Raw genomic sequence first — 12,500 nt, 5'->3', positions numbered from 1 at the left:
ATGGTTACTCCAGGTCTATGGCCATTTCTATAGCTACTCCAGGTCTACAACCATTTCCATGGTTACTCGAGGTCTAACCCCATTTCCATGGTTACTCCAGGTCTACAACCATTTAGACCATGATCACCACCCCACCTTAACCCCAACTCCCCAACCCATCCCACCCAAAAGTACTGGATGGAGCTCCACCACCATCATTCCAGAGAACACAGTTCCTCCACTGCTCCACAGCTCAGTGCTGGGGGCTTTACACACTTCAGAGACCTGTCTGAGGGAGCTTCTGCTGAAATACTAGATCACTTTAATCTAATATTAGCATCATCGTGCGGACAGACAGGTGTCCAGAGGCAGGAGAATCGTTTAGTCTCAACAGCTAAAAATATCTGCTGGGTGAAGCAGAACTGCTGGGAACTGGCAGCAGGCTTTAATTTGACTCCAGAGACCCCAGTGCTAAACAAGACACACACACACACACATACACACACACACTTTTATACTGTGTCAGGACGAGACTGTAAACACTTCTATGCACTAACAATAACACTGTATGTACAATATGTAATCACCATTAATAACTCCAATCAGCCATAACATTAAGACCACCTGTCTAATATTGAGTAGGTCCCCCTTGTGCCCCCCAAACAGCTCTGACTCATCGAGGCATGGACTCTACAAGACCTCTAAAGGTCACCTGTGGTATCTGGACACCTTCAGATCATTAGGTGCCCATGACTCTGTCGTCAATTCTCTGCTTGTCCTTCCTTGAAGCACTTTTGGGAAGTACTGACCACTGTATACCGGGACCCCCCCCCCCCCCTCCACAAGACCTGATGCCTGATGTTCTGGACTTGATCTGACCCAGTCATCGTCTGGAACCTCACAGTTTGGACGCTTGTCCATTTTTCCTGCTTCAACATCCATCACCTTTAGGACCTGACTGTCCACTCGCTGCCTAATGTGTAGATCCCAGCTCTTGACACGAGCCCCTGGGACCAGGTCGTCAATGTCATGCACTTCACTTCAGCTGTTGGTGGTTGTAATGTTATGGCTGATCGGTTCTCGTTCAGTTTGACAGAATTCACTGGGCTGCTGTTGTCAGTTCCTCAGGTTTGCTCTGCTTATCTCTGGTTCTCCTACAAAGTCAAGAACATTTTAGCTCTGAGAATGCAGGAAAGTACACACACACACACACACATACACACACACACACACACATACGCACGCACACATACAGTGTTGTGCGGGTGATGAGCCTTTTCTCAGTGTACACTGACAAGTCTTTGAACTGTGGAAATCAGCTGACACACACACACACACACACACACACACAGCAGATTTAAGAGAGTCAGAGAGTGATGGATGGGGTGGGAAGATAAAGAAAGGGAGAATGACAGAGAGAGCAGAAAAAAGAGAGAGTAGACAGGCAGAGCGAACCAGGACAGAGAGAGAGAGAGCGAGAGAGAGAGAGAGAGAGAGAGAGAGAGAGAGACATATATATAAAGAGAACCGGTTAAACACGGTGTGTCCAAATGTTTGTGGACACCCCTTCTGATAAATGCATTTATCTACTCTACACCCATTGCTGACACAGCTTGCCTAGTCCTTGTAGAAAAGAAGTACTGCCAATAGAATAGGACTCTCTGGAGGAGCAGATCAACATAAACCCATTGGAACCATGCTGCCTAATGCCAGGCGTGGGCTACAGAGGGGTGTATATAAAGCCCCCCAGCATTGAGCTGTGGAGCAGTGGAAGAACTGTGTTCTCCGGAATGATGGATGGTGGAGCTCCATCCAGTACTTTGCAATAAGTTGGGGAATTAGGGATGAGGTGGGGTGGTGATCATCATCATCCAACCTCCTGACCTAACTAATGCTCTTGTGGCTGAATTCAATCAAAACCACACAGCAATGGTCCAGCTCCAATATTTAGTAGAAACTCTTCTTCTCTGGACAGTAGAGACAGTTACTCCAACAAAAGCAGGATCAGCTCTTTTTAATATCCTTGATTTCAGAAGACACAATGAATGAATGAGCAGGTGTCCCAATACTTTTGTCCATACAGTGTGCCATATGCCAATGTGTACCTCAAATGAAACTGAGAGTGGTAGAAGTTTCTGTAACTTTATATTAGATTGGATACTATCCAGACTATACAGACCAGATGTTAATTTGACGTCAGAAAGATGTTGGACTCTGAAAATCTGAAAGGCGTTTTTTCATTTTAGTTGAAAACTGAAAATCGCATTTCATCAAACTAGAAAGTTAAGATGTTGAACACCAACATTTGGGTGAACATCCAGCTTCAACGTTAGATGGACATTGAATTGTCGTTGGAAATCACGTCACACATTTGTTCAACGCCAACATTAAAGGTGACGTTCAGCTCCAACGTTAGATAGATGTTGAATTTTCGACGGAAATCAAGTCACAAATTTGCTAAACACCAACTTTTGGGTGACAACCAGCTTCAACGTTAGATAGATGTTGAATTTTCTTTGAAAATCAAAGTCACATGTCTGTCAAAACTAACATTTGGGTGACATCCAGCTGCAACGTTAGATAGATGTTGAATTTTCATTGGAAATCAAAGTCACATGTCCATCAAAACCAACATTGGGTTGACATCCAGCTTCAACATTAGATAGACGTTAAATTTTCATTGGAAATCAAGTCATGAATTCGCTCAACACCAACATTAAAGGTGACATCCAGCTCCAATGTTAAATAGACGTTGAATTTTCGTCAGGAATCAAGTCATGAATTCGCTAAACACCAACTTTTGGGTGACAACCAGCTTCAACGTTAGATAGATGTTAAATTTTTGTTGGAAATCACGTCACACGTTTGCTCAACACCAACATTAAAGGTGACATTCAGCTCCAACGTTAGATAGACGTTAAATTTTTGTCAGAAATTTGCTTTTGCTAATCATCAACATTTGGGTGACATCCAGCTCCAACGTTAAATAGACATTACATTTTTGGCGGAAATCAAGTGACAAATTCACCAAACACCAACATTTGGGTGACATCTAGCTCCAACGTTAGATAGACGTTACATTTTCATTGGAAATCAAAGTGACATGTCCGTCAAAACCAACACTGGGTTGACATATCAACGACAATCATTCAAACATTGCGAAGCTCAGCAAATATTGGGTTTTGGTCACCATACCTCACAACTAAATGTTCCTACACCAATAAGCCATAACATTAGTACCTAATATTGTGTAGGACCCTCGTGCCCCCAAAACCCGTCTCTGGCCGTCGAGGCATGGACTCCACAACACCTTTTGAGCATCACTGAGCCTTGCGTGGTCATGACCCTGTCAGCGGTTCATCGGTTGTCCTTCCTTGGAGCACTTTTGGTAGGTACTGACCACTGCATACCAGAAACACCCGATAAGACTTGCCTGTTGCCTTGGAGATGTTCTGACCCAGTAAACATCCAAAACATCACAGTTTGGTTCTTGCTCATTTCCCCTGCTTCATCACCTCCAAGAACTGACCGCTCACTAGCTGCCTAACAAGCTGCCACTGTGGAGGACAGATAATCGGAGGTTTCCCCTTCACCTGTCAGCGGTACTAATGTTATGGCTGATTGGTGTATTTTATATCAATAAGTCGTTGGCATAGGAGGTCTTGAAGATGCTGGATTTCGGGTTCCTAAACATCACACAACTCCAAACCAACAGAAGATCAAGAACAAGAACATCGGCGCTTGTCACTATTCCCATATTTTGGCATTTTGGCTTCCTGCCATTAATTCTGGTCATCTGAAGTGACCACAAAGACAGGAAAAAGGAGAACACACTCACCGTCTTCGTTACACTCCTCTGGAGGCTTCGCCTTCTTGGCTAATCGAGGGTCCAGCCAGGACGTGGTCTTAGTGTTGTGACTGCAGAGGAGGAAAAAGAGAGAGAGAGAGACACAGAGAGAGAGAAAGAAAGGGAGAGAGAGAGAGAGAGATAGGGAGTGAGTCCCCTGTGTGATCATCTAAACAGCAAGCAGAAAAAGAGTTTAGACTCACAAAATGACGATCGATACTTTTAATTAGCTCATGGCGTCTCATTAACGAGAAACACAGGGGGGGGTGGCGAGGGAGATACAGTGTGACGGGAAGAGACAGATAAGATAGATATCAACAGAGGGAGATCGAGAGAGGGAGGAATATCAGAGATTCTTAGAAAGTAAAGATAAAACTACAAGACAAATTCCTCAAAGTCTCCGTTTGATTGAGGAGAAGTTGATGCTTGATGGCCGCCGTCGCTCAATCTCCAAACCAGCAGCTTTACAGGAGGAGGGAAAACTCTTCGTAACTTTCAATGGAAGTCAATGTAAACAGATCACAGTCCAAGTCATTTTGGAGCGTTTCTATTGGTCCGTTCATTACGAATCCTGTCCGATTCACTTTATGTCAAAAAATGAAAAAAGTTTTTTTTTGCCGTAAATTAGCGGACGAGTTACTTCTCTGCAACCTGGTTTCGTTTTGGCCGGCCCCGTATGAGCGCTCAAGTACTACAGGTGGCGCTATGACACTCCATCCCAGCCTCGTCCACCTCATGCTTATGTGGGGCTCATGTGGGTGGGACTTAGGTGGCTAGGTGGCTTCCAGGTGGGCATGGGCTCTTAGTGGGTTCGTACACATGTTGTTACTGGGACCCAGTTGGGCTTCCCAAATGGGCTTCATGCTTTCTGCCAAACCTAACCTCACCTGGGCCCCATCTAGGCCCCCTAAATGGAGTGTACTACCCAGATGGGGCCCATGTTTAACTGCTACCGATTGGGATCCATATGCGGGGCCAACGAGGAACCCATGGACAACACTTTCTGCTTGCCAGTTGGCCTAGCCATACAGGCCCCATATGGACATGTTAGCTGGGATGGCAATTTCCATGACTACTGGAAGAGGACTGCCAAGAGCTACGATGCTTATGTAGCTAACAAGTACTGGAACCTTATACCCTGCTAACTAGCATGGTGCTAACTGCATGCTTAAATCCTCAGATGCTGCTAAAAAGGCTAAAAAGCTAATAGCTAAAATAGGCAGACTGGTGGACTGGGCCTTCCAGGTAAAAATGGGCTCTGGGTGGGTTTGTACATGTGCTGTTACCGGGGCCCAGTTGGGCTATGTTAAGGGCAGAGCACTCTGGTTCCCTGCTGGGCTACCCATACAGACCCCACATGGGCATGTAAGCTGGTCGTGAATCAAGCAAGGGCTACAAGTGAAAAGCGAACTTAACTAACTGACTGGCTAGAATCTCTGTAGGTAGTTAACTGCACACCCGCCAAGAGGTCACTGAGGGGACTGCAACACTATTGGGCTATAAGACGATAAGACTAGGAAGATCAGTGTATTTACCCTAAGGTAAAATAACAGGGTGGTAAATGGTAAAATGGTAAAATGGTAAAGTGGCTTGTTAAACAACATCTGAGCAATATCACCCCATTTAAAGACCTTTATTAATATAAATACATCAAACAACAACTTAAATACAAAGTAATTATTAACTTCAGATTTTAATATGTAAACAGAGTCATTCAGATTGGTGGTTTGGTGTGAAATTGTGTCTAACTCTAGAGATTAAAATGTAAGAAAAGATATTTACTGATCATTACTAAGAAATTTTATCTGGAAAAACATTGCTATTTAACTTAATTCATTTAATGTGAATCACATACACACTATAATGCAGTGTATTAATGCTACAAAACTGTTGGTACCCCTCGGTTAATGAAAGAAAAACCCACAATGGTCACAGAAATAACTTGAATCTGACAAAAGTAATAATAACTAAAAATGCTATGAAAATTAACCAATGAAAGTAAGACATGCTTCATCAGAATGATTTCAAAAAATAAACTCATGAGCCAACAGGCCTGGACAGAAATGATGGTACCCTCAACTTAATATTTTGTTGCACAACATTTTGAGGCAATCACTGCAATCAAACGATTCCTGTGAGACTTCTGCACCTCTCAGCAGGTATTTTGGCTCACTCCTCACGAGCAAACTGCTCCAGTTGTTTTAAGTTTGAAGGGTGGCTTTTTCAGACGGCATGTTTCAGCTCCTTCCAAAGATGCTCAATATGATTTAGGTCAGGGCTCGAATAGTCCAATGTTTTCCTCTTAGGCTTTCTTGGGTGTTTTTAGCTGTGTTTTGGGTCATTATCCTGTTGCAAGACCCATGACCTGCAACTGAGACCAAGCTTTCTGACACTGGGCAGCACATTTCTCTCTAGAATCCCTTGATAGTCTTGAGATTTCATTGTACCCTGCAGAGATTCAAGACACCCTGCGCCAGATGCAGCAAAGCAGCCCCAGAACATAACAGAGCCTCCTCCATGTTTCACAGTAGGGACAGTGTTCTTTTCTTGATATGCTTAATTTTTCTGTTTGTGAAAATAGAGCTGATGTGCCTTGGCAAAAAGTTCATTTTTGTCTCATCTGTCCATACAACATTCTCCCAGAAGCTTTGGGGCTTGCTATCTGCTATTGAGCTAGATAGTTCCTTTAGTGCGTGTTAGCTTACTAACTGTACAACACTGTACTTGTTGTAACTGTTTACGTTTCATCAAATGCCTATTTTTGTGGACCCTGTGCAAGATCAGCAGATAACTGATAATAATTAAATAATAAAGCAAAAAAACAACTACCACTAGATAGAACACACTGTGAAGGGGGGGGGGGGCAGCTTGGCTGGCTAACCAGTAGCATGCTAGGTAATATAATCGAAGGGGGATCAGTTCGACTGGTTAACTTGTAGCAAGATAGCAGGGGATGGCTCGGCTGGCTTACGAGTCGCATGCTAGCTACATCGGCTGGCTAAGGAGTAGCATGATAGCTAATACAGTCGAGGGGGTGGACCAGCTCGGCTGGCCTACGAGTAGCATGATAGCTACGTCGGCTGGCTAAGGAGTAGCATGATAGCTAATACAGTCGAGGGGGTGGACCAGCTCGGCTGGCCTATGAGTAGCATGATAGTCTCAGGCACCAGGCAGTATATTCGCAACCTTCTGGAGAACGCCTGGGTTTGGTTTCACAACGACTCACTATATAAACATTAGATACCAGCTCAGCAGCCTGAGACTTCCTCTGCAGCTCAAGAGGTCAAAGGTTTGAGTCCCAGCTGATGGTAAGCAGTCCTACGCCTCTCTCTGTGGTGAAGATAATCTGCTTTGTGCTCATGTATCGGCTGCAGTGGGTGTAAATTTGTTGCGGTGGGGCTGGGGGTCTCTCCACTGATGCTTTAAACCCAACACCCAGTGGTGCACCATGATCCAGACTTAACCTTCAGTCATCCTCATCACTGTTCTGAATGTGTGTGTAACAACAACAACCAGTGTATATCACAATACCTACATTTAGAGTGTTATCAATATTCACCCTAATGAGAGACTGTAGCTCCTCCTCCTCAGTGTATATCACAATACCTACATTTAGAGTGTTATCAATATTCACCCTAATGAGAGACTGTAGCTCCTCCTCCTCAGTGTATATCACAATACCTACATTTAGAGCGTTATTAATATTCACCCTAATGAGAGACTGTAGCTCCTCCTCCTCAGTGTATATCACAATACCTACATTTAGAGAGTTATTAATATTCACCCTGATGAGAGACTGTAGCTCCTCCTCCTCAGTGTATATCACAATACCTACATTTAGAGCGTTATTAATATTCACCCTAATGAGAGACTGTAGCTCCGCCTCCTCAGTGTATATCACAATACCTACATTTAAAGCGTTATTAATATTCACCCTAATGAGAGACTGTAGCTCCGCCTCCTCAGTGTATATCACAATACCTACATTTAGAGCATTATTAATATTCACCCTAATGAGGGACTGTAGCTCCTCCTCCTCAGTGTATATCACAATACCTACATTTAGAGTTATTAATATTCACCCTAATGAGAGACTGTAGCTCCGCCTCCTCAGTGTATATCACAATACCTACATTTAGAGCGTTATTAATATTCACCCTAATGAGAGACTGTAGCTCCGCCTCCTCAGTGTATATCACAATACCTACATTTAAAGCGTTATTAATATTCACCCTAATGAGAGACTGTAGCTCCGCCTCCTCAGTGTATATCACAATACCTACATTTAGAGCATTATTAATATTCACCCTAATGAGGGACTGTAGCTCCGCCTCCTCAGTGTATATCACAATACCTACATTTAAAGCGTTATTAATATTCACCCTAATGAGAGACTGTAGCTCCGCCTCCTCAGTGTATATCACAATATCTACATTTAGAGCCTTATTAATATTCACCCTCAGCGTATCTCTCCCTCTCTCTGATTGGTCAGTGTGTGTATCTGTAACACTCTGTTAGTGTAAGTTAGTTTTATGTATCGACTCCAAAAACTAATTTCATGCACAGAAACAATTTTAGATGATTAATTTCAGATCAAACTTGTGTGTGTGTATGTGTGTGTGTGTGTGTGTGTGTGTGTGTGTCTGGCTTAAAATTATGAAAAGGTGAAGTGTGTACAGTCTATTTGTGAGGAAGAAAATGGAGAAACTGGCTGCCTTTATGCTTTCATTTAATGTTCAATACAGTCACGCTGTGTGTGTGTGTGTGTGTGTGTGTGTGTGTGTGTGTATGAGAATGTGTGTATAAGAGAGTTGTCCTCAGACACTCTGAACACACTCTTTCTATCATAAACAACAACTACTGGCCCAGAGGGACACTCACTTCAGTACAGTTACGGATTAGACACACACACACACACACACACACACACACACACACACACACAGTCAAAAGGCAAGTGCTGACTGTGTGTTTTTTCTGCACAGCATACACAGATTTTGGAGGAGGAGCATTGCTGTGAGGATTTGGTTGCATTCAGCGAAAAGCGCATTAGTGAGGTCAGGATGTTGGATGATGATGATGATGATGATGATGATGATCACCACATCACGTCTTCATCCCAGACTCATCCAAAACCACTGGATGGAGCACCACCACCACCACCATCATTCCAGAGGACACAGTTCCTCCACTGCTCCACAGCTCAATGCTGCTGGGGGGCTTTATATATACCCCTCTAGCCCACACCTGGCATTATTGGGCAGCATGATGCCAGTATGCTCATGAGGTTGATCTGCTCCAGAGAGTCCTATTCTATTGGCAGTACTTCTTTCTCTGCAGGTACTAGACCAGCTGTGTGTGTTTGAGAGCAAGAGTATGCACATCAGTAACAGCCATGGGTGCAACCTAAAGTAGCCGAATGCATTCATTATTAGAAGGGGTGTCCACAAACTTTTGGCATATAGTGTATGAGTTATTGAGTGAAGAACAGCGCTCCTCAGTGTATATCACAATACCTACATTTAGAGCGTTATTAATATTCACCCTAATGAGAGACTGTAGCTCCGCCTCCTCAGTGTATATCACAATACCTACATTCAGAGCGTTATTAATATTCACCCTAATGAGAGACTGTAGCTCCTCCTCCTCAGTGTATATTACAATACCTACATTTAGAGCGTTATTAATATTCACCCTAATGAGAGACTGTAGCTCCGCCTCCTCAGTGTATATCACAATACCTACATTTAGAGCGTTATTAATATATAAAGAGTATGCACATCTGTATCAGCCATGGGTTCAACTTAAAGTAACCGAATGCATTCCTTATTAGAAGGGGTGTCCACAAACTTTTGGCATATAGTGTATGAGTTATTGAGTGAGGAGCAGCGCTCTGAGGGCCTCCAAAGTTTTATAATGTTATTTACTGCCTTCTAAACACAAAGCAGCACAAACCGTAACTCAGTTTATTCGAAATTACAGAGGAACACAATCCTCTCATTACCAACCCACAGAGCCACCTACAGGAACCAGACCTTTCTAAAAGAAAACCAGAACCGCCACAGAGGACCAAGGTAATATCACTGGCCTTTCAGACCAAGCAGTTCGGAAAATACACAGTTCCACATTTCAGAAGAGCCTCAGAAAGCTTTGTGCTTTGTGGATAATCTAATATTATGGTGGGTACAGTGGTGCCCCACAGGCCGTTGATGCCAGAAGGGACCGTCTCGCTAGTGTCGTCCAAGCCCAGGGTGGATATTCCCACTTTTTAGGTGGTCATAATGTTCTGATATGACTGTTTCTAGCACCCTACTGTAGTGTGTATACAGTATGTACTGTGTTTATTAGGTATGACCTAATTATCACCAAGCTTTAACGCTGTATGTAAAATTTAAATGTACAATATATGGACAAAAGTATTGGGACACACCTCTTCGAATCTTTGAATATAGGTGTTTCAGTGACTGTCCCATCGCAAATGTATAAAATCAAGCCCCTAGTCCTGCAGTCGGCCTTTCCTCCACACATTAGTGAAAGGATGGGAGGTTCTGAAGAGCTCACTGAGCTCCAGCGTGGTTCTGTATGTAATAGGAGACACCGCTGCACCAACAACTACAACAAGTCAGCTGGTGAAATTTAGACCTTCCCTCCTAGATCTTCCTCCATCAGCTGTGAGTGGTGTTATTATTGAACAGTGGAAGAGTTTAGGAGGAACAGCTCACAGAGAGCAGCTCAGCATCCACCGAGTGTCTGTCAGACCACGTAAAGTTACAGAGCGGGGTCAGGGCCGAGTGCTGAGCTCAGAGCAGAGTGCAGAGAAGCCTCCAGAGCTGCTGCTGCTGTTAGAGCTGAGAGCGAAGAGAGGCCGACTCCATATTAATACAGCCTATGGGTTTCGAACAGGACGTCATAAAAGCTTCTGTAGGTCTAATGTGTAGGCGTCCAAATACTTTTGTCCATATAGTGTTAAACACTGGCTTTACTAAGGCTGTAGCTAATGACGTCATTAGCTACAGGGTTTTAAAAGAAGCAGTGACACAGAAACTGTAAAACAGGCCGATTCCAAAACCCCAAAACTGTTACATCACTGTCTTGACTTGCTATATTCACCCCCCTCAAATTTACATAAACCCCGCCCACTAGAGAAAGAATGCTCTAGTCGAAGCTGGAGAAGCACTAAAAAGCCAACGGCGGCTTCAGGAGCAGATGGTCTCAGGTGTTGTTGATACTGGAGAGCAGCTCATCCCCTCCAGACTCCGCTAGTTATGGGAATACGGGTTGCTACGGGAACCAGGCCTGCCTTAGTGACTGCGACTTTTGCTTGCATTGCTGTAAGGATTTGATTGCATTCACTGACAACTGCGTTAGTGAGATCAGGATGTTGGATGATGATGATGATCCCCACCCCATTTCATCATCCCCAACTGCCTTAACTCATCCCAGAAGTATTGCATGGAGCAACACCATCATTCCAGAAGGCAGAGCTCCACTGCTCCACTTTCTGCTGGTCTTATCCTAGTTTCGCACTGAGGTGAAATAACAGGGTGGTAAATAGGCTTGTTTAATGACATCGGAGCATCCAAGTCACTGTTTACTCACCAAACAACACTTCTAATATTCAATAGATGCTCTCGTTGAGAGCAGAGCTGCTCCTTAAGCTAGACACCGGGCTGTAGTTCATTTCCTCCAAATCTCACATGTTCGGCAAGCTGCTGAAATGTATTCTCGCTAAAATCAGTCCCAGCGTTGTGTGTGTTTGAGTGTGTGTGTGTGTGTGTGTATAGCTGGAGTGTAGAGTGCTTCTCCTGGGAGACTGATGAAGACACACCGGCCTCTCTGGGGGAAGAGTGAAGAGTGCTGTTTCTCATGCAGTTAAAAAGAGGCGTTTTTCTTGGCAGATATTAATTCAGTTTAATGTGTTTTCCTATGTTTCATTAGGTTTGACGTATCGTCAGAGCTGCTACTCACCAATTAAACCCTGCTGTTGTTCTGCTATACACCAGATTAAATATCCAAATGGAGATGCATCAGTAATTAGATAGTAGAGTCGCAAGTGTAGATTCCATAAGGATGGTTCTTACACCCTTACACCCACTTCTTTACACCTCTAAAAAATTCTTCGCCCATCCACTACATGTCCAAATGTTTGTGGACACCCCCTCTAATGAATGCAGTCAGCTACTTTAAGCTGGCACCGATGTGTGAATGCACACACACACAGCTTGTCTAGTCGTAGAGAAGTACTGCCAATAGAATAGGACTCTGAACTGTGTTCTTTGGAATGATGGTTGGTGCTCCATCCAAAACTTTTGAATAGAATGAGTTGGGGAGTTGGAAATGAGGTGAGGTGGTGATCGTCCAATATCCTGACCTCACTAACGGTTTTGTCGCTGAATGCAATCAAATCCTCACAGCAATACTCCTCCAAAATCTAGTAGGAATCCTTCTTTCCTGGAAAGTAGACAGTTCCTCCAACAGAAACAGGAACAGCTCTTTGAAACAGCCTTGATTTCAGAAGAAACACTGAATACGTAGGTGTCCCAATACTTTTGTCCTTATGGTGTACATCTATTTTACAAACAGGCAATTGATTCTAGAGAGTTATTAAGAGGTAATAACTTCTGCATCTCAGTTTGATTAACAAGCCATACTGAGTTGAGCCTCAAAAGCATCA

At 43.7% G+C, this 12,500-nt stretch overlaps 1 protein-coding gene across 1 annotated transcript in view; it reads right to left on the bottom strand.

Moving 5' to 3' along the window:
* Positions 1 to 4,724, bottom strand: part of magi2a (membrane associated guanylate kinase, WW and PDZ domain containing 2a) — a 110,037-nt gene extending 105,313 nt beyond the window's left edge. Inside the window, 2 exon segments of the mRNA XM_072674068.1 lie at positions 3,818 to 3,897; positions 4,714 to 4,724. Coding sequence (XP_072530169.1) covers positions 3,818 to 3,897; positions 4,714 to 4,724 — 91 coding nt within the window.
* Between the last annotated feature and the right edge of the window lie 7,776 nt (positions 4,725 to 12,500).

This window comes from Salminus brasiliensis, chromosome 2 (genome assembly GCF_030463535.1).
Source record: "Salminus brasiliensis chromosome 2, fSalBra1.hap2, whole genome shotgun sequence".
NCBI lineage: Eukaryota > Metazoa > Chordata > Actinopteri > Characiformes > Bryconidae > Salminus > Salminus brasiliensis.
The sequence above is the reverse complement of the archived record's forward strand: the minus strand, read 5'-3'. Positions and strand labels throughout refer to the sequence as shown.